The sequence below is a fragment of the Haemorhous mexicanus genome, chromosome 33, assembly GCF_027477595.1.
Source record: "Haemorhous mexicanus isolate bHaeMex1 chromosome 33, bHaeMex1.pri, whole genome shotgun sequence".
Lineage (NCBI taxonomy): Eukaryota > Metazoa > Chordata > Aves > Passeriformes > Fringillidae > Haemorhous > Haemorhous mexicanus.
The window spans coordinates 239,437-259,603 of NC_082373.1; the positions used below are offsets into that span (position 1 = coordinate 239,437).

Below are 20,167 nucleotides of genomic sequence, written 5' to 3' on the forward strand. Positions count from 1 at the left end.
CCTGCACCCTCAGGATAGCCTCCCCCAAGTTCTACAGCCCCAAGAAGCACCCGGACCTCCACGCTGAGCCCCGTGGTGTCCCTGAGGATGTGTCCAGGCAGGACCCTTCCTCCAGACCCCCACGCTGGGCTCCTGTGGGATCCCTGTGCAGAACTTCATGAAGGGCCCTCCCTCTGGACCCCTCCCACGGGGTCCCTGAGCAGGACCCTGCCCCCCCGCAGACCCCCAGAGGGTCGCCGAGCAGGACCCCAGGTGGAACCTCCCCCCTGGACCCCCGCGGGATCCCTAAGCAGGAACCCGAATTGTTCTGTCCTGCTGGACCCCTCCCATGGGGACCCCGAGCAGGACTCTCACCTCGGACCCCCATGGGGACCCAGAGCAGGACCCTCACCCCGGACCCCGATGGGGACCCAGAGCAGGACCCTCACCCCGGACCCCCATGGGGACCCAGAGCAGGACCCTCACCCCGGACCCCGATGGGGACCCAGAGCAGGACTCTCACCCTGGACGCCGATGGGGACCCAGAGCAGGACCCTCACCCCGGACCCCCAGGGGGACCCCGAGCAGGACCCTCACCCCGGACCCCCATGGGGACTCCACGTGGTCCCGACTCGTGCCCGGGCCCGGGGAGATGCCGGACCCAGCCGGACCCTGGGCGTGGTCTCTGTCCCCAAAGCCGCGGTTTAATGCCCAAGTGGGTGGGTTCGGCCCCAAAAGGGGCGCGTCCCGCCGTGTCCCCACCCCCAGGGTCCATATAGCGGCGCCCGGGACGGCCCGGCCCGGCCATGACCCTGCGGCGGCGGCGGCGGCGGCGGCTCCGGCCGAAGGACGATGCGGCACCGGCGGTGGCCCCGGAGAGCCCCGGGCCCGCCGAGCTGTACCGAGCGCTGGCGGCGGCCGGCGGGACCCTGCCCCGTGTGCGCAAGGTAGGGTTGCGGGGGGAGCGGGGGAGCAGCCCCGGTGCCCCCGGTTGTGCACCGGGACCGGAGGGGGGAGCGGGGCTGCGGGCGGTAACGGGGGGAGCGGGGCTGCGCCGTGTCCCCGTCCCACCCAGCCGCTGGTGGCTGCGCCCCGCGGGTCCGCTCCGGTGTCTCCTCCTGGGCTCTTATCCCTCTTATCCTGCCCCGGGGGCCCGCCCAGGCTTTCCTCGTGTCCCCATCCCGCTCTGGTGTCCCGATCCTGCCCCGGAGGCCGCCCCAGCCTCTTGTGCTGCCCCAGCATCTCCTCACCCCTGTCCCATCCTTCCGCAGCATCTTCCCGGTGTCCCCGTCCCCGCTCGCTCCGTGTTGTCCCCCCAGGCGTCACATCCTGTCCCGGATCCTGCCCACGTCCTGCCCCGGGGTTATCCCCGTACCCCCACCCTGGTTTCCCCCCGAGCCCCCACATCAAGGTCCCTCCTCACCTTCTCTCAGGTATCTTCCCTGTGCCCCTTCCCAGTGTCCCCCAAGCCCCACATCGTGTCCTGGTCCCTCTCTGTGTCCTGCCCTGCAGCTTTCAGGGTGCTGGGCCAGACCCCTACCCCACTGTTTGTGGCTCTGTCACTGGGACAGACGTGACCCCACTGGGACAGACGTGACCCCACGGCCCCCCTGGACTCTGTCCTGTGAGAAGGGCCAGGGGATCAGCCATGGGGTACCCCAGGACAGGGGTCTGATTTAGGGACAGTAAGGGTCAGGTTCCTGGTTACCCCAGGTCTGATTTAGGGAGGGTAAGGGACAGGTCACAGAGCGCCCCAGGTCTGCTTTAGGGACAGAGCTCCCCAGGTCTGGTTTGGTGGGGCACAGGGCCCCTGGAAAAGCTCCTCTGTGGTGCTGCTGGGCCCGACACCGCCCTGGCGCTCCCCCCGGCCCCGTGGTGCTTCCTGAGCGTGGTGGGAAGCGAGAGCGGAGCCGACATCCGGAGCAGAAGCGGCCTCACGGCTGCACTGCCACAGCCCAGACATGCACGGTGGCCTGGCCAACAAGGCCACCACCAGACGTGTCCCTGAGGGGTCCGGGGTGTCCCTTCCCGTCACTGTGGTGACATGGGGCCCAGTGTGACGGGCGACAACTTTCCCTTTGGTGATCACACCCAATTCTGGTGGTTTTGTGCCTGTGGGTGCATTTGGGGAGGTTGGTCACTATCTGGTGACACCAGCAAGGCTGGTGACACCCACGTGGCAGAGCTGGTGGCACCCATGTAGCAGGCAGAGCGCAGAGGGAACCGCTGGCACCCAGCTGCCACCAAGCCGTGCCATGTGCCACTCTCAAGGGACAGCTTATGGTGACACTGCTGTGCTGCAATGGGACTGCCAGTGCCCAGCAGCCACAGAGGGGCATTTGGGGACAGCCCTGTCCCCTCCTGCCCTGCGGTGAGGGTCCTGCCAGTCCCTCCACCCGCCCACGCCTCTGCGCCTGCCACAACAGGGACATTGTCTGGGCCGGGGGGGGTGGATTTTGCACAAAAACCCCGATTTTGTGGCCACAACAGGGCCCCTCTGTGCCGGGGCCCCTCGGAGCACGGCGTGGGGTGGGCGCGGCGTGGCTGACGTCAAAGCGTGGGGCGAGCACGGGGCACTCTGAGGGTGCCTTTGAGCCCTGATCAAAGCCCCGTTATGCCCAGGGGGCACCCGGCTGCTGGCTTGGCACGGTGCTCCCCCGGGGTTTGGTGCTGTCCTGGTGGGACACAGCGTGGTGGCTGTCCCTGCAGGAGGTGGGGGATGTCCCCTGGGGTGTCCTCTCGGGCTGATGGCTCTTCCTTTGTCACAGGACACAGGGTTCAAGTGGGCATCCCCGAGCCAGTCCCCGGAGGAGCACAGGTAGGGGCAGGGGGCACGGGAGTGGGGCTGGGGTCCCTGTCCCAGGGGGCTGGAGCTTGGCCCTGGGGACATCGTTCCACTCTGGATACCCCAGGAGGGAAATGAGGGGGATTTTATGGGGGAGGTGAGAGCAGCTGTGGGGTCACAGCTCCCTGGTGGGCTCAGACACCCCCAGACCCTGTGGGCATCCTGCCTGGCACTCACAGGATTCTGGCCAAGGAAAACTGGGAGGGGGAGGTATGAATCCCATCTCAGGCAGAGGTGTCCTGTCCTTGGGGACCCCAAAGCAGCATTTTAAGGTTTGCACAGGCAGTTTTGGGTGTGCCTGGTGCTCTGCCCTGTCCCTGACCCCTGTGTCCCCCAGGAGGGTGGTGATGCTGGAGAAGAAGGCAGACGAGTCCTTCGGCTTCGAGATCCAGGTGGGTGCTGAGCTGAGCTGAGCCTGGCCCTGTCCCCACCCTTCCTACCCGCACCTTGCTTTGCATGAGGGTATTTTTAAGTTGTCTCTGAGCTCGGGGTTATTTTTAGCAGTGACAGAGTTATCAAGCCTCCCCCAGCCGTGCCACTGGGGGGGCACCCTGGGCAAGCCCCTCCTGCCCAGGGCTGCACTGCTGCCCCGCTCACCCAGCAGCAATTAAGCACTGCATTGCTGCCCCGTGGCTGCTCTTGGGGGGTTCCTGGGGGTCGGAGTGCCCCCGTGCCCCTCACCAGAGCCCCCGTTGCAGACCTACGGGCTGCACCACCAGGACAGGAACAGCGTGGAGATGTTCACCTTCGTGTGCCGCGTGCACGACGGGAGCCCGGCCGAGGCCGCGGGGCTCAAGGCTGGTGAGCACATCCTGGGGGAGCTGGGGGGGCCCAGCAGCGGGGAGCAGCCCCCCCTGAACCCCTCTGTTCACCCTGTGCTCCAGGGGACACCATCACGGGGGTGAATGGGCTGAACGTGGAGGGAATCCGGCACCGGGAGATCGTGGAGATCATCAAGAGCTCGGGCAACGTTCTCCGGTGAGCTGGGGGGCTCAGGGGGGGCCCGGGGGGCTGCAGCCCCCCACTGCTGACAGCTGCTGACCCACAGGCTCGACACACTCTATGGCACGTCCATCAGGAGGGCCGAGCTGGAGGCCCGGCTGCAGTACCTGAAGGTGAGCAGGGGCTGGCAGGGGGCACGGGGAGCTGGGGGACCCCTCAGCGGGGTCCTGGGGACCCCTCAGCAGCGTCCTGACCCCCTCACCCTCCCCACAGCAAACCCTCTACGAGAAATGGGGGGAGTTTCGCTCGCTGATGGTGCAGGAGCAGCGGTTGGTGCGGGGTGAGTGGGGTCGGGGGACTGGTGGGAGGGTTTTGGGGCACCAGCCGCCCCCCCTGACACCCCCGTGTCCCCCATCAGGTGTGGTGGCCAAGGACCCCAGCATCTACGACACGCTGGAGTCCATCCGCTGGTGCCTGCAGGGGGAGGGACTGCCGGGGGGCTCCTCCCGTGCCAGCGGCAGCGATGACTCCCTGTACCAGACCTGCGTCTTCGCCTCCTCCAGCTCCCTGGACGGGGACAAGGACAAGGATGAGGACAGCGGGGGTCCCGCGCCCCCCCCACCGCGCCCCCGACCCGCCCTGGGTCGCAGCGCCAGCCTCAAGTGTGCGGGGGGCCCGGGGGCTGCGGGGAGGCTTTGGGCCCGGGCCGGGGACCCCGGGGACGGAGCCGCCGCCCCCCGCAAGAACCGACACAGCAGCTTCCGCCAGCGGCTGCTCAAGTTCATCCCGGGTCTCAACCGGGCGCTGGAGGAGGAGGAGAGTCACCTCTAACCCCCGGCCCCCCAGGACTATTTATTTATTTATTGCAAGGGGCTTCATTTCCCCGCGCCCCCCTCCCTGGGGCTGCAGGAAGGAGGTTTGGGTTGGCCCCCCCGGGCCGTGGGGATCGCGGCGCTGAGGGACGGACACAGCACCAAGGGACAGACGTGAGGAGCCTCCTGAAGCGGCTCACGGAGCTCTGGGGAGCGGGGCCGTTCCTCCCTGAAGGGGAGCACCGGGGGAGCCCCGCATTTCCCAGGCTGGGGGGCCCGTGGGGGTCCCACCCCTGCCCTGCCCCCCCGGGCTGTTGTGCACACCAGCACTCGCCAATACAGAGAGGATTTGCAGCGATGTGTGGCTGTGACTGAGGGGTGACAGAGCCCCGTGGGGGGCTGGGTGGGGGGCTGGGGTCTGCAGCTCCCCCCCACCCCCACAATGCCCCCTTGGGCCTCCCCGCTGGGCTCCGGGCCTTGGGGTGACCGACCAATGCTGCCGGGGACCCCCGTGTCCCCCCTCCTGCAGCAGCCCCGGTGCCTTCGGCCACGTCCCGGCGCTGCGGGGCCCCGGCCAGGCCCTTCCTGCCCCGTTTCCTCCGGCAGCCGGCGGGAAGCGAGTCCCACCCCGAGCCCTTCCGCCCGCGGGGGACACGGTGCCCACGCAGGACGGGCACTGGGGTCCCCCTAAAACCTGCCTCAGTGTCCCCCAGAGCCACTGAGGCAGCATCCAGAGGAGCTGGGGGACACAGAGCACCCCCAGATCTTGGGGGCTGCTGCAGCACCGGTGTGTGCACGGGGATTCCCTCGCACAAGTGGAGCACCGAGAGCCCCCAGCTCTCTGCTCTGCCTCAGTTTCCCCTCTGGCCGGGCTGTTTGGGGACCCCAACTCTACCCTTGCCCTCCCCATTCCCCCCAGGGGAGCCTGTGGAGATCTGGGCGTGACAACTGCAGGTGTCTGTGTGTGCCGTGCAGGGGGGGTGGGGGGCTCAGCTGGCCCCCCCCACTCTCCTGCCTTGTTCCTGCTCCAGGACAGCTCCGTGCTGGACATTTATGGTCTGGCTCCCGCAGCCCCGGCGGCTCGTGGCATCCTCCCGCGTGCTGCCAGGGTCGGAGCATCCCGTTCCTGTCAGAGCCACCACGGGACCCCGCCGTGGCAGCTGCCACCCCACGCTGAGCTTTTTATAGCCCCGACCTGGAGCTGCGTGTGCCCGGAAATGGGCAGGTGGCCGTGGGACAGCCGGGGTCACGCGTGGCACCGGCTGAGCGGGGCAGGGCAGGGCCGGGGGGCCGAGCACGCTCGGTACGGACCGGGAACGCCCCGGAGCAGGCTGTCATTACCGATAAATATAGGCCCTGGGCACGGAGCCAGGAGCAGCCGTGGGCACCGGCCGGGCGCGGGCACCCTGCACGCCCCAACGCCCACCCTGGGGCTGCCTGGTGCAGCCATCGTGTCCCCACCTGGGTGTCGGGGTGGATCCCTGGGGCTGCTGTGACCAGGGGTCCCCCCCTGCACCCCCGTGGCCTTGCCAGGGTGGCTGGGCTCGGGTTTCCTCCCCCGAAGCCACCGCAGTCCCCGCGACCTCTCCCGGGGTACAGCTAATCCCGGCTGCGGGGGCTGCCGGTGTCACCGCCCTGCCTCCGGTAACGCCGCCACCGAGCGAGGGATGCGGGGGGCTGCAGCCCCCCCCTCTCGGCGCCCCCGGTGGCGTTGGGACCCCGGACAGCTCTGGGACCCTCCTGTCTGGCCTGTCCCGATAACTCGTGGCCGTATCCCCGGGCTGGCACAGGCCGTGCCCCTCGTCGCGTGTTGCAGGGACCTCGTCGGGTCCCGCCGGGCCCGGGGGATCCCTCTGGGGGCGTCCCCGGTGCTGCCGCGGGATCCCCAAGACGTCAGTGAGCAGTGTGACGTCAGCTGGCAGGTGTGACGTCACGGAACCCCGTCGGGGGCGGGCGACAGCGAGAAGCGGGGCCGGAGCGAGGGAACGGGGGAGCGCCCGGCCCGCCTCCTCCGGTACCCCCGTGCGCCCTCCGGACCCTTATGCCGGGCCACCCCCTCTGCTACTCACGGGGTCGGAGTTTTCGTGAGGCCAGGCAGGGTCCCGGTACCGGAGGTCCCGGCAGCACCCCCGGTGCCGGCTGCGGCTCCCGGGGCACCGGGCACTGGCCGCAGCCCCCCGGTGGGACCGCGCCGGGGGCTCTGCCGCTGCAGGGGCACTGACGGGACAGCACTAACGGCGCTCTCAGCCCCGGGGGCGCTGCCAAACCGGGCGCAGCCGGCCGGGTCCCCCCAGATCCCCGGGTTGTCCCCGGGAGTGGAAACCGGCGGGTACGGGAAGGGACGGTACCGAGCCGGTACCGACGCGTATTGGGAGATACTAAGGGAGTACCGGGGTGGTACCGGGCCGGTACCGGCTGGGAAGCTGCGGGGAGCGACCGGAGGGTATCGCGGGAGGTGCTGGAGTGGTACCGAAGGGTACCGGGATGGTACCGGAGGGTATTGAGAGGGTACCGGCGTGATGCCGAAGGGTACTGCGGAGTTCTGGGTCCCTTCCGCTCACCCTTCGGCCTCCCGCGGGCCCGGGCCGGCCCCGCACGGGCTGAGCTCATCTTTCCAGCCCGCGGGCGCTGTTCCCGGCGCCGGCGCCCGCCAGCAGCCGCCGCTCTTTCCATCGGCCCGGCCAGGGGCTCCCCGCGGGGACCGGGCGGGGGCGGGACCCCGCGTCACTCCCCCCGCACCCGGCACCGAGCGGGAGGAGCCCGGGGGTACCGGTGCCGCTGAGCGCCGGAGATACCCAGATGGGCACCGGGCATAGCGGTACCGGGGGTACGGGGGGCATCGGGGGCACACCGGGAACGAGGGCATTGAAGATACCGGCACCGAGGGGGCTCCGGGGATGCCAACACTGCGGGGACAGCGGGATAATGGTACCGGAGATAGTGGCACCTAGAGGGCACCGAGACTGGGGGCACCGGGGCACAGAGACTGGGGGCACCGGGGTACCGGTAACGAGGGGACACCAGGGATACCGACACCGAGAGAGAGGCTACCGGGGGTGGGGACCGAAATGATGCCAGCACCGAGGGGGCATCGCGGGTGGGCGCACCGGAGTACCAGCAACAAGGGGACACCGGAAATACCGGCAGCAAGAGAGAGCCGGTGATGGAGACACCGGGGGACGCCGGCCCCGGAATACCGGCAGCGAGGAGACACCGTGCATACCGAAGGGCCACCGGCTCTCGGGACGCCGGGGATACCCCTGACACCGGGACCTCCCTCCCCCCTCCGGCGGCCCCCGGAGCCCCGGGGGGGATCTGTGGGGAAGCGAGGGGCGCCCGAGCTATTTTTAGCCGGGGCCGCGGGGGTATTTTTAGCCGGGGCCGCGGGTGCGTCAATGGAACCCCGCGTGCGTCACGGCCGCGCCCCCGCCGGGGCCGCCCCCCCCGTGCGTCACCGGCCCCGCGCCGCCCCGCGCGTCACCGAGCGCTTAAGAGAAAGTAGTGGCGGGGCCGGAGCCCGGCGGAGCCCGCGGAGCGGCCGTGGCAGGAGCAGGAACCGGAGCGCCGCCGCGCCGGCACCCGGGTACGGGCGGCACCGGGATGCGGGGGGAGGCCGGGCCGGGGGGCACCGGGGGCAGGGGGTCGCCCTGGAAGCGGGGGCGGGCTGCGCACACCGGCAGGCGCACGGGGTCCCGGTGGCCCCGGGGGAGCAGGAGCCGTTGTCCGGGGCGGCACCGGAGGGATTCAGATCGGGCGTGTCAGGTGGCACCAAGGGGATCCGGGTCGGGCATCCCGGTGGCACCGGGGGCTCAGGGCGGTGGGCGTCCTGCGAGGTGGATGAATGTGGTCGGATATCCCAGTAGCACCACGGGCAACCGGGTCGCGCGTCCCGGTGGAGCCGGGGCTCGCGTGTCTAAAGGACACTGTGGAAGGAACTCCCGGTTCCACCAGTGAGAGTCGGGGGTCCCGGTGGAAGGCACCGGACGGCGCGCGCTGTGCGGGACTGCCCCTTATGGGTATCCGGTGGCACCGGGAGGAACCGAGTCGGGTGTCTCGCGCTGGGAGGTGCACGGGATCGGGTGTCCAGGTGACACCGGGAGGAACTGGGTCAGGAGTGCCGGTAGCACCGGGAAGAGCCGGGGGTGGGGCACCCGGCGGGAGTTGGCAGAGCGACCCCCGGTCCAGGGGGTCCCGGGAAGAGCCCGACACCACCCTCTCCTCTGTGAGGAGCTGCGCAGCACCGGGAGCTGCTTCTTGGGCCGGGTGGGACCGAGCTGGTTTCCCCATCACGGCACCCCAACCGGGGCCAGCTGCAGACGCAGGAAATCCCCATCTCTGGGGATCGCAGGGGGCAGAGCCACCCCACACCTGGCATCACCCCGGGACCCCTGAGCAGAGCGGTCACGGAACCGGAGAGGGCAGCAGCGGGGCAGGCAGGAGCACGCGGGCAGCCCCGGGAACGCGGCGCTGCGAGCCGGGATGTGCGGGCAGCACCGGGACCTGGCACTGGAGACAGGGATGTGCAGGCAGCCAGCCCCGTGCGGGCAAACCCCCCGCTGCCCACGCGGGCCTGGCAGCAGCCGCTGCGGCATTACCGGGCAGCAGGTGCCGGCAGGGATGTGGGCAGCGGGAGCCACCCCCGGTGCCACCGGCTGCTCTCGCCCGCCCGCGGCTCGGGGCCCGGTGCCAGCGGCTGCCACCCGCCCGTGCAGGCAGCAGCCTCGGGGCTGGGCACGGGCAGCTGCCTGCCCTCCCAAACCAGGAATCTGCAAACAGAGCCCGGCCGTGGGCAGTGCAGAGGCTGCTGCGGGAATCTGTGCCCGCTCCCTGCAGAGGGACAGGGCAGAGGGGACCCCAAATGCTGTCAGCGAGTGGGTGGGAGCAAAAATGTTCAAACTGGGAGCACGGGAAGGGTCAAGATGTTGCATCTGCCAGGGTTTTCATGCAGACAAGGAAAACTCCCACTGGCACAGACAGTGTCCCCTGGGGCGTGCACCCAGCGTGGCCTCAGGTTCCCTCGGCTCCACTCGGGGACAGGAGGCAGCCGGGGGGGTCACTGTTCCCTCTGAACCCAGCTGGACACGCACAAACTCCACTGGGACCACCAGCAGGGGGCTGGGGGCTGGTGCCATCCCGTGGGTGCCAGAGCTGGAGCCACGCTGGATATTTTTAAACCCAGCTCCTGGCGGGTGTCGGCTTTCTTGGTGCCCGAGAGCGCTGCCCAGATTTGGCTGGGGGAATCCGGGGGCTCTGGCAGCAGGGCCGTGCCAGGACGTGGCCGGGGGCCAGTGCAGCGTGACCTTTAAAGGTCTGCGAGATGAATTACATTATCGTCTTGCCATTGGGGTCACTTCTGGCTTGGCTTTCAGCTGGACACAGGAGTCTGCTTGTCTTATGTCTCACCAGATCCATGCACAGCCCCGGGGGGCTCCAGGGACAGAGGGTGGGCTCCTCTCCCCCTCACCTGGAGGGCTGCTGGCACTGATGTTCCCAAAAAGCCCTAAAAGATTTCGGGGGAAGTGGAATCCTCAAAACCCAGCTCAGCCCTAGCTCCGGCTTCCTTTGGCCAGCCCGAGGGCTTGGGAATCTGCTGGCCACATTCCTCCCTCCTTCCCTTTCGGGGGCTTTTGCTAAGCCAGCGTTTTGGGGAATGTCCTTTGCACCCATTGGCTGTGCCGTGACCTTTCCCAGGGACACTGGCGGTCGCCACCACGCAGCCGGTGGCCATGGAGGTGCGGCTCCAGCGCGAGGGGAACCCTGGGGAAGTTCTCACAGTTCCCACCCTGTCTCCATCCTCTGCCTGGATGCCGGAGGGCGGTACCGGGGTCCCACTGACGCCCCTCTCTCCCTGCAGAGATGCCCTGCATCCAGGCCCAGTGCAGCACCACGGGCGCCGGCCCCTGCGAGCGCTGCCCGGCCGAGCTCCTCAGCCCCGAGGGCGGCCGATTCCCCATGGAAGTGGCCGGAGCCGATCTGGCGGCCGCCCCCGCCCTGCCCAGCTTCAGCACCTTCATGGAGGGCTACGCCGGCGAGTTCGACGCCTTCCTCTACCAGCTACCAGCGAGCGGCCAGGCCAGCGCCGCCACCGCCTTCAAGCTGGAGGATTTCCAGGTGTACGGCTGCTACCCCAGCGCCTTCGGGGGGCAGCCGGACGAGACCCTGTCCTCCAGCGGCTCGGACTGCTACGGGAGCCCCTGCTCCATCCCCTCGCCCGCCACGCCCGGCTTCCAGCCCCCGCAGGCGCCGGGCTGGGAGGGCTCCTTCGGGGCGTACTCGCCGCTGCCGAACTATGAGGCTGGGCAGCCCTGGGCTGAGCCAGCCAAGAGCGGGGGGTCGCAGCCCCCCTTCTTCGCCTTCGGCCCCCCGGCCCCCAGCCCTGCTGGCTCCCCGGCGACCCTGAAGGGGCAGCTCGGCCCCTCGCCCCGAGTGGACCCGCGGCTGCTGGACACGGACGCCTTCCCCCCGACCCAGGCTGCTCCCAGGGGTTTCGCGGGGCTGCCCCTGGCTCCCACCTCGCCGCTGCTGGAGGGGCCGGCGCTGGCGCCCAGCAAGGTGCGCAGCCCCGGGGCAGGTGAGGGGCGCTGCGCCGTCTGCGGGGACAACGCCTCGTGCCAGCACTACGGCGTGCGCACCTGCGAGGGCTGCAAGGGCTTCTTCAAGGTAAGGGGACCCCCGGGTCATCGCTGCCGCGGGGATGTTCCCACAGTGCTTTGCGGCCGCGGGAGGATGCTGCGGGGTGTCCCGGGGAGGGGCAGGGCAGGGAGCACGGCCGCGGAGCCCTCCCCGCGGACACGGAGCCGGATGCTGGGCTGGAGCGGGAGGCAGGGGAGGACAGAAGAGCTTTTGTTCGGAGCTCGGCGCCCCGGGCTGAGCTCGGCCGCTCCTTCCCCACCCGCAGCGCACAGTGCAGAAGAATGCCAAGTACATCTGCCTGGCCAACAAGGACTGCCCTGTGGACAAGCGGCGCAGGAACCGCTGCCAGTTCTGCCGCTTCCAGAAGTGCCTGGCCGTCGGCATGGTCAAAGAAGGTACCGGGACCCCTCCCCTCCCCAGCAGGAGCGGGGAGTCCCCTCTCTGCAGCCTCTCTGGCTGCACTGGGGACAGGCACTCACTGCAAGTCCCAACCACAGTGGTCCGGACCGACAGCCTGAAGGGGCGGCGGGGCCGTCTCCCCTCCAAGCCCAAGCAGCCGCCAGATGCGTCCCCGGTCAGCCTCATCACCTCGCTGGTGCGGGCACACATCGACTCCATCCCCAGTGCCACCAAGCTCGACTACTCCAAGGTAGGGCTGGTGCCATTCCATGGCCTGCCCAGGGCCGTGCCAGGGCTTGGGCTGGATCCTGACCCATCCCCATCCCATTTCCTCACCCATCCCCATCCCTGTTCCTCACCCATCCCCATCCCAGATCCTGATGCTGTCCCCATCCCAGATCCTGATCTGTCCCCATCCCAGATCCTGATCCAAACTCATCTCTCTTGCTAACCCAACAGTTCCTGACCTGTCCCCATCCCAGATCCTGATCCTATTCCCACCCAGTTCCTCACCCATCTTCATCCCAGATCCTGATCCTATTCCCACCCCAATTCCTGATCCACCCCTGTCCCAGGTCCTGACCCATCCCAGTTCCTGACCCATCCCCATCCCAATCTTGACCCATGCCCATCCCAGTTCTTCACCCATCCCCATCCCAATCTTGACCCATGTCCATCCCAATCCTGACCCATCCCAATCCTGACCCGTCCTCATCCCAGTGCTTCACCCGTGCCCATTCCAGTCCTGACCTGTGCCCATCCCAGTTCCTGACCCATCCCCATCCCAATCTTGACCCATGTCCATCCCAATCCTGACCCATCCCAATCCTGACCCATCCCTATCCCAATCCTGACCCGTCCCAATCCTGACCCATCCCCATCCCAGTGCTTCACCTGTGCCCATCCCAGTCCTGACCTGTGCCCACCCCAGTTCCAGGAGTCAGCCCCGTGCCCGTTTGAGAAGGAGGACTCTGTGGACGTGCAGCAGTTCTATGACCTGCTCACCGGCTCCATGGACGTCATCCGCAAGTGGGCCGAGAAGATCCAGGGCTTCACCGAGCTGCCCAAGGAGGACCAGGACCTCCTGCTGGAGTCAGCCTTCCTGGAGCTCTTCATCCTTCGCCTGGCATACCGGTGAGCCCCGGGGCAGCACGGAGCAGGGGGAGCCCGAGCTGTGCCCGGGGGTGACACCTGGATTTCTGCTGGCAGCTCCAAGCCAGAGGAAGGGAAACTCATCTTCTGCAACGGCGTGGTGCTGCACCGGCAGCAGTGCGTGCGTGGCTTCGGGGAGTGGATCGATGCCATCCTCGAGTTCTCCCAGAGCCTGCACCGCATGAGCGTCGATGTCCCCTCCTTCTCCTGCCTCGCTGCCCTCGTCATCATCACAGGTGAGATCCTCCCAGCTCCAGGCTTGTCACTGTCCCCATCGCCACCTGGTGTCTGTCCCCGCGGTCTCACAGCCCTGTGTGTCGCTGCAGACCGGCACGGGCTGAAGGAGCCGAAGCGGGTGGAGGAGCTGCAGAACCGCATCGTGGGCTGCCTCAAGGACCACGTGGCAGCAGCAGGGGCTGAGCCTGGCCGCTCCAGCTGCCTCTCCAAGCTGCTGGGGAAGCTGCCCGAGCTGCGCAGCCTCTGCACCCAGGGCCTCCAGCGCATCTTCTACCTCAAGCTGGAGGACCTGGTGCCGCCACCACCCATCGTCGACAAGATCTTCATGGACACTCTGCCTTTCTAGTCCCGGGCAAGGGGCTGCCATGAGCCCCTGACCCGCCTGGGGACATCTGGGACCCGCCCTGGGCACCCCTGGTTCAGTCCACGGATGCCTGGGAACGCCCTGGGCACCCCTGGGTCACCCCTGGGATGCCTGGAACATCCCCTGGGTACCCTAGATCAGCCCGGGGATGTTTGGGACCCCCACCCCGGGGTGACCCCCAGAATGCCCAAAAACCACCTGGGCATCCCTGGATCACTCTTAGGATGCCTGGAACCTGCCCTGGTCACTCCTGGATCAGTTCTGGCATGCCCAGGACATCCCTGTGGACTCTTGAATGACCTCTGGGACACCTGGGACCCCCTGGGCCATTCCCAAGACTCCATGTATACCCCTGGATCACCCCCAGAACACCTGGAACCCCCTCCTGGGTCATCCACAGGATGCCTGGGACCCCCTGGGCACCCCTAGATCTCTCCTGGGATGCCTGGGGCCACCCCTGCACCTCTCCAGGGATGTCTGGGATCCCCTCTGGATCACTCCCAGGATATCTGGGTCCCCCCTCAGATGCCTGAGTCTTCTTGGGGGCACCTTTGGGGGTGCCCCACGTGCCTTCACGGCCCAGGGTGCGGCCTCCCAGCAGCCCTGGTGCCGTCTTCCCCGGGGGCATCGCCAGCGCGGTGCCCTCCTCCCCTGTAAAAACGCCCCTGATGTAAATAGCGCCGGCCGGGTCCTGTACAGAGCGGGGGGCGCGGGCGGGGGGTGGCTCCGGCCCCCTCACCCTCGACCCCTTCCCCTTTATACATATTTTTGTGGGTTTCCCTCTTTTTGGCCATTTTCTGTATATAAACTTGTACGTACAGTGAGAGCCACTGGGCGGGACCTTTGTCCCTTGTGTGACTTGATAGTTAAAATTCGGGGATTGTCCTCAGCGGGGCTGGGGACAGCTGGTACGCTAGAGACGGGGAAAAACGGGATGTTGGAGCTGGGGGCAGCCAGAACACCGCGGAGGGGGAGAGCCGGAGGGAACAAACAGGACACCGGAGCTGGGACAGCCGGACTGGGGACAGTCAGAGCTGGGGACAGGAGCTGGTGACAGCCGGACTGGGGACAGTCAGAGCTGGGGAGAGGAGCTGGGACAGCCGGACTGGGGACAGTCAGAGCTGGGGAGAGGAGCTGGGACAGCCGGACTGGGGACAGTCAGAGCTGGGGACAGGAGCTGGTGACAGCCGGACTGGGGACAGTCAGAGCTGGGGAGAGGAGCTGGTGACAGCCGGACTGGGGACAGTGTAGGTGTCAGAGCTGGGGGCAGCTGGGACACTTGGGCTGGATAAAAACAAGACGCTGGAGCCGGGGAAAAAACAGAGCACTGGAGCCGGGACAGCCAGGGCAATGGAGCCGGGGACAGCTGGAGCTCCAGAGCCGGGGTGCCAGAGCCGGGGACAGCCGGGCCGGTGGAGCTGGGGACAGCTGGGGTACCGGAGCCGGGGACAGCCGGGATGCCAAACCGGCGACAGTCGGACCGGTGCATCTGAGGACAGCTGGAGTTCCGGAGCCGGGATACCAAACCGGGGACGGTCGGGGCTCCGAAGCCGGGGACAGCCGGGATGCCAAAGCCAGGGACAGCCAGGCCGGTGCATCTGGGGATAGCTGGGGCACCGGAGCCGGGGACAGCCGCGACTCCGGAGCCGGGGACAGCCGGAGTTCCGGAGCCGGGGACAGCCGGGATGCCAAAACCGGGGACAGCCGGGGCTCCGGAGCCGCACGTTGCCCACGACACTGCCCTTGAACCGTCACTCACCCCCGGCGGCCGCGGCCCCGCACCTGTCGCCTGCCTGATTTATCCCCCCCAAAATAACCGGGAAGCGTGACCGTGTCCCCCGCTCGTGTTCCTGGGGACGTGGCCGTTGGCAGGGCCAGTCCTGGCGGGGGGGTAGCGGCGTTTGGGGTCCCGAGCCCAGGAGTTGGGGACAGAGCCGGGGGGTCCAAGGCAGGGGGTGACACGCGTGGCTGATGTGTCCCCGGGCTTGTCGCCTTCCTCCTGCCGGGGACAGCCTGGCCCCGGAGCAAACGTTAACGGGGACACCCGGAACAAGGGCCACATTGAGGCGCGGGGCCGGGGGCGCCCCGCAGTGCCACACAACAAGGGTCCCTCTGTCCCCCCCCGGCGCCGCCCCCGCCGTGGGGACAGCGCTGACGCACGGCGGGGCCGCGAGCGGGAATCGGGGCGGGGAACAGCGGATCTGTACCCAGAGGGCACGGTGGGCACCGGGTTGGCACCGGCACGGTTGCTCTGTCCCCTCTCCACAGCTCAGGGCTGCCGTCTGCCACCTTGTCCCCATGGCTGTCCCCGTTCCCTCGGCACGGGCTGCTGCGGGAGGGACGGGGACGGTACCGGCAGGGCCAAGTAAAAGCAGCTCCGTGGACGGCTCCAGCCACGCCGGTGGTCCCGGGGCTGCTCAGCACAGGCACAGCCGTGTCGGTGTGTGCCCGGCTCCCCGCACGGTGACACGCCACGGCCACATTCCTGCTGCGACTGACACCAAGCCATGTGTCCCCAAGGAAGCGTGAAGCACGGCCGATCAGCGCCCCAAATGCCCATGTGCCCGTTCCCTGTGTCCCCATGTCCATCCATCCCCTGTTCCTGTGTCCCCCAAGTCCCCACCTCCCTGCTCCCACTCCACCCTGTGCCCCGTGTCCCCACGTCCACGTGTCTCCCATGTCCATCCCTATCCCCATATCCAGCCATCTCACTGTCCCTTTGTCCCCCTAGTCTTAATGTCCCTTTATCCAGTATCCCCCCGTGTGCCCATATCCCCGTGTCACTCTGTCCCTTGTGTCCATCTGTCCCTGTGTCGCCCCCTTTCTTTATTTCCCCTGCTGTCCCATATCCTTGTGTCCCTTCATATCCAGGTGTCCCCCGTGCCCCTGTGCTCTCCATGGGCCCCGTCCGTGCCCCTGTGTCCTGCGTCCCCACGCGTGTCCCCCCCGGTTGTCCCCTTGTCCCCGCAGGGGTCAGCGGGGGACACCGGCCCGCCCGCCCCGCTGCAGTACCGCCGCGGAGCCTCCGGAACAGGGGGCGCAATGGAGCCGCTGAGCCGCTCTGGGCTGCGGCATTGCAGCTCTGTGACCCTTTTGGAACGAACCAAGCTGGGGAGAGGGGAATCCGCGGACTCAGAACGGCGATTCCACCCCCGGTGACATCCCGCGGCCAGGAACGACAGGAAGGAGGCAAAATATTAAAGGAATCAGGTTCATAGTGATGAACACGGTGGTCATGGCCGAAAAAGCCGCTAAGGTGGCCGCTGGTGTGTTCTGAACCCCCCGCGCAGATGGGATGATCCACTTCCCTCCGTGCCGTCAGATGGTCGGGCCCGGGCGGTGAGTGGGGGCCGGGGCCGGGGCCGGGGGTGAGGGGGCCCAGGAACCGGGGGGGATCCGGGACCTTGAGCCTGGAGGGAACCTGAGGCGCTCAGTGGGAGACTGAGGTGGGCTCGGGCCCCACGTTTGTGCGGTGTTTTGGGGGGCCCCTGTGAGGTGGGGGTGGGCCCGTACCGGGACACCCGGGTCCCTCTGGGGTATTGGATCCCTGAGGGGACCTGACCAGGACATTTGGGTCCCTCTGGGGTATTGGATCCCTGAGGGGACCTGATCAGGACATTTGGGTCCCTCTGGGGTATTGGATCCCTGAGGGGACCTGACCAGGACATTTGGGTTCCTCTGGGGTGTTGTGGAGCTCATAGCAGGACTCCTGGCGTCCCTGTGTGCTGGCGGGGGAGCCAGGCTGGGCTGTGAGGGAACCAGCTCAGGGCTTCTCTGGGTTATCAGAGGCTCAAGCCAGGACATCTGGGTCGCTGTGGGATATTGAGGGGCTTGTACTGGGACCACGGGGCCCACACTGGGTGGGTGGGCACGTACTGGGACCCACCCTGGGGTATGAGCAGACCAGGCCGGGATATTTGGGTCTCATCCTGGGACACCCGGATCCCTTTGGGGTCCTGGAACCAACTGAGCCTCTGCGAGATGTGTGGGAGAGCCCATGTCTGTGGGATGTGAGGGATTTCAACCAACCCCATCTCTGAGGGGCTACGGGGGGGCTGTACCGTGGGTGCCTGGATCCTTGTGGCATGTGGGGGACTCAAATCAGAACACCTGGGTGGGTCCCTGTGGGGTACCAGGACACCAGCATACAGGGGGGTGGCAGAGGGGCTGTCACCCAAGCCGGGCTGCATCCAACACCCCCCTGCCACCCTCGTGTCCCCTCAGCAGCCGCTGCTGTGGCCCCTCGAGCGCCGGCCCTGCCATGAACTGCCGCGCCGAGGTGCTGGAGGTGTCGGTGGAGGGGCGGCAGGTGGAGGAGGCCATGCTGGCCGTGCTCCACACCGTCCTGCTGCACCGCAGCACCGGCAAGTTCCACTACAAGAAGGAGGGCACCTACTCCATTGGCACCGTGGGCACCCAGGACGTGGACTGCGACTTCATCGACTTTGCCTACGTGCGCGTCTCCTCCGAGGAGCTCGACCGGGCACTCCGCAAGGCTGTCGGGGAGTTCAAGGTAACGGGGAGATTGGGGAGCATAAAAGGCATTAAGGGGAAGCCACACATCTCCAAGGGTCCCCCAGGATGGAGGAGGCACTCGTGTGGGTGGATTAAAAGGAGCAGCTGGGGGAATTAGATCTGGAGGAGACTTGAGAGGAGACTTGTCAGCTTCATCCCTAAGGCAGCTCCAGTCTCTGCTCCCCAGGACAGTGACAGGACTGAGGGAATCGATAGGGCTGTGGCAGGGAAGGGGTAGGCTGGATATTGGGAAAAGCTCCTTCCCCCAGAGGGTGATTGGGTGCTGGAACAGCTCCCCGGGATGTGGTCATGGCCCCAAGGCTGCCAGAGCCCAAGGAGTGTTTGGACACTGCTCTGAGGCACAGGGTGGGATTGTTGGGGTGTCCTGTGCAGGCCCAGGGGTGGGTCTGGATGATCCTTGGGGGTCTCTTCCAGCTCAGGATATTCTATAAAACCCAGTGGGATGTGCCCAGGGAGGGGTGGTCAGTCCCTGCTCCCCCGTGAACCCCGTGCTGTCCTGCAGGACGCGCTGCGCAGCTCCGGCTCCGACGGCATGGGGCAGATCTCCCTGGAGTTCTACCAGAAGAAGAAGTCACGGTGGCCCTTCTCAGATGAGTGCATTCCCTGGGAGCTGTGGACCATCAAGGTGAACGTGGTGAACCTGGCCAACGAGCAGGAGCGGCAGATCTGCCGCGAGAAGGTGGGGGAGAAGCTCTGTGAGAAGATCATCAACATCGTGGAGGTGATGAACCGCCACGAGTACCTGCCCAAGATGCCCACCCAGTCCGAGGTGGACAATGTCTTTGACACCAGCCTGAAGGACGTGCAGCCCTACCTGTACAAGATCTCCTACCAGATCACGGACTCCCTGGGCACCTCGGTCACCACCACCATGCGCCGGCTCATCAAGGACACGCTGGCACTGTAGGGCTGGTGTCACCCAGGCAGGGCCACCGTGGGCCGTGGCACTTTTGGGACAGTGACTCTGCTTGGATCCCCTCCTTCACCTCCAGAAAGCTTCTGGGAGGAGCTTGGCTTGGCCTAGCCTGTAATTTGGGGGTTGCTGCTCCTTGGTTTATGCCGTGGGGTATTGTCCATCCTGGAGAACTGGCTCAGTGGCTCCGGCCTGGCTGATGACCGGGGTGAGTCCTCAGGGCACGTGTGGCACCAGCTCCGAGTAGTGCTGGGGCCTGGCAGAGGGTGCTGGGCATCAGGGTGGCACCCCACCCCACCCCTCTGCAGCACACTTAGTGCCACACAGCCAGTGCTGGCCGTGTCCCTTACCACCACCTGTCCCCAGTGTCACTCCTGTCCCTGGGGGGCCAGAGCTGCCCCAAAAATAAAAGTTTCTGCTTTCACATGGAGCCTGATCACATCCTGGCTGTGGGGGCCATGGGAGGGGGGAATGGATGCTGAGGCTGAGCTGGTGGTCCCCATCACATCCCTAACCAAGGGGCTCAGCTATGGGGTCCCCATTGCACCCCTGTGCTATGGAACTGAGCTGGGGGACCCCACTGTAATGGAGCTGAGGCGGGGGTCCCCATGGCACACTCACACCGTGGGGTTGAGCTGGGGTCCCCATGGCACACTCACACCGTGGGGTTGAGCTGGGGTCCCCATGGCACACTCACACCGTGGGGTTGAGCTGGGGTCCCCATGGCACACTCACACTCGGGCTGAGTTGGGGGACCCCACTGTAATGGAGCTGAGGGTCCCCTGAGCCATGGGGTCCCCATTGCACCCCAGTGCTGTGGGGCTGAGTGCCTGCAGTGGGGACAGGCAGAATGGGGAGCCCCAGCTGCCCCCCAGGGCACCTCGGGAGGGGGCTGGGGTGACTCCCCCTTCCTTGTAGGACTCTGCACCCCTCCCAGGGGGTCTCCAGGGCGGAGCAAAGCTGGTGCCCCTTGCCGGGGGGGGCACAGAGCACCAGTGAGTGGGGGGGGCCGTGGAGGGAGGATCAGACAGTCCTTGACATCACTTAAACCCTCCCGTCTGTCACCGCCACACTCGGCTCCCGGGAGGAAGACGAGGAGGAGGAGAAGAAGGAGGAGGAGGGGGACATGAACGCTACCCGTGAGGACATGGGGGTGAGCGAGGCTGCCCAGATCGCCGTGGTCCTGGTGCTCTGCCTCGCCGTCACCTTCGCCATCCTCTTCCTCGGCTGCAACCTGCTCCTGCAGGCCGAGAGCCTGGCAGCGCCCACGGCACAGGGAGAGCGGCGCCTGTCCGAGCCTGACGGTGGCACCGAGGGCACATAGGGACCGGCTGGAACCTCACAGATGGACAGAT

General features: G+C 67.4%; 3 protein-coding genes across 6 annotated transcripts; all 3 read left to right on the forward strand.

Moving 5' to 3' along the window:
- Positions 1-765: 765 nt before the first annotated feature.
- Positions 766-4,936, forward strand: TAMALIN (trafficking regulator and scaffold protein tamalin). 2 transcript variants are annotated; one of them, XM_059871903.1, is made up of 8 exons: positions 767-926; positions 2,748-2,797; positions 3,162-3,216; positions 3,523-3,625; positions 3,709-3,802; positions 3,873-3,939; positions 4,040-4,106; positions 4,185-4,733. In XM_059871903.1, exons 1-8 carry the CDS (start codon positions 786-788, stop codon positions 4,595-4,597), a joined length of 990 nt encoding a protein of 329 aa, XP_059727886.1. In that variant the 5' UTR covers positions 767-785; the 3' UTR covers positions 4,598-4,733. The 2 variants fall into 2 exon arrangements, with proteins under 2 accessions (XP_059727884.1, XP_059727886.1); XM_059871901.1 differs by lacking the exon at positions 4,040-4,106 and having other exon boundaries at positions 766-926; positions 4,185-4,936.
- Positions 4,937-8,029: 3,093 nt separating this feature from the next.
- Positions 8,030-14,189, forward strand: NR4A1 (nuclear receptor subfamily 4 group A member 1). Its single transcript, XM_059871900.1, has 7 exons — positions 8,030-8,161; positions 10,433-11,238; positions 11,477-11,606; positions 11,709-11,860; positions 12,542-12,744; positions 12,820-12,998; positions 13,089-14,189. The coding sequence occupies exons 2-7, from the start codon at positions 10,435-10,437 to the stop codon at positions 13,343-13,345; spliced, it is 1,725 nt and encodes a 574-aa protein (XP_059727883.1). The 5' UTR covers positions 8,030-8,161; positions 10,433-10,434; the 3' UTR covers positions 13,346-14,189.
- Positions 14,190-16,512: 2,323 nt separating this feature from the next.
- On the forward strand, positions 16,513-19,236 carry ATG101 (autophagy related 101). Of its 3 annotated transcripts, none has more exons than XM_059871905.1 (3): positions 16,513-16,702; positions 17,591-17,876; positions 18,402-19,236. In XM_059871905.1, the coding sequence occupies exons 1-3, from the start codon at positions 16,659-16,661 to the stop codon at positions 18,804-18,806; spliced, it is 735 nt and encodes a 244-aa protein (XP_059727888.1). In that variant the 5' UTR covers positions 16,513-16,658; the 3' UTR covers positions 18,807-19,236. The 3 variants fall into 3 exon arrangements, with proteins under 3 accessions (XP_059727888.1, XP_059727887.1, XP_059727889.1); XM_059871904.1 differs by having other exon boundaries at positions 16,515-16,702; positions 17,588-17,876; XM_059871906.1 differs by lacking the exon at positions 16,513-16,702 and adding an exon at positions 16,741-16,809 and having other exon boundaries at positions 17,588-17,876.
- The last annotated feature ends 931 nt before the right edge of the window (positions 19,237-20,167 follow it).

Bases quoted from the DNA above. Each gene is read 5' to 3' on its own strand.
- TAMALIN (XM_059871901.1), top strand. From the start codon at position 786: ATGACCCTGCGGCGGCGGCGGCGGCGGCGGCTCCGGCCGAAGGACGAT. The intron at 3,217-3,522 runs GTGGGTGCTGAG...CCCCCGTTGCAG, and splicing joins CCTTCGGCTTCGAGATCCAG to ACCTACGGGCTGCACCACCA. The intron at 3,626-3,708 runs GTGAGCACATCC...CCTGTGCTCCAG, and splicing joins GGCCGCGGGGCTCAAGGCTG to GGGACACCATCACGGGGGTG.
- NR4A1 (XM_059871900.1), top strand. From the start codon at position 10,435: ATGCCCTGCATCCAGGCCCAGTGCAGCACCACGGGCGCCGGCCCCTGC. The intron at 11,239-11,476 runs GTAAGGGGACCC...CCCCACCCGCAG, and splicing joins GCTGCAAGGGCTTCTTCAAG to CGCACAGTGCAGAAGAATGC. The intron at 12,999-13,088 runs GTGAGATCCTCC...GTGTCGCTGCAG, and splicing joins TGCCCTCGTCATCATCACAG to ACCGGCACGGGCTGAAGGAG.
- ATG101 (XM_059871904.1), top strand. From the start codon at position 16,659: ATGATCCACTTCCCTCCGTGCCGTCAGATGGTCGGGCCCGGGCG. The intron at 16,703-17,587 runs GTGAGTGGGGGC...GTGTCCCCTCAG, and splicing joins CAGATGGTCGGGCCCGGGCG to CAGCCGCTGCTGTGGCCCCT. The intron at 17,877-18,401 runs GTAACGGGGAGA...GCTGTCCTGCAG, and splicing joins AGGCTGTCGGGGAGTTCAAG to GACGCGCTGCGCAGCTCCGG.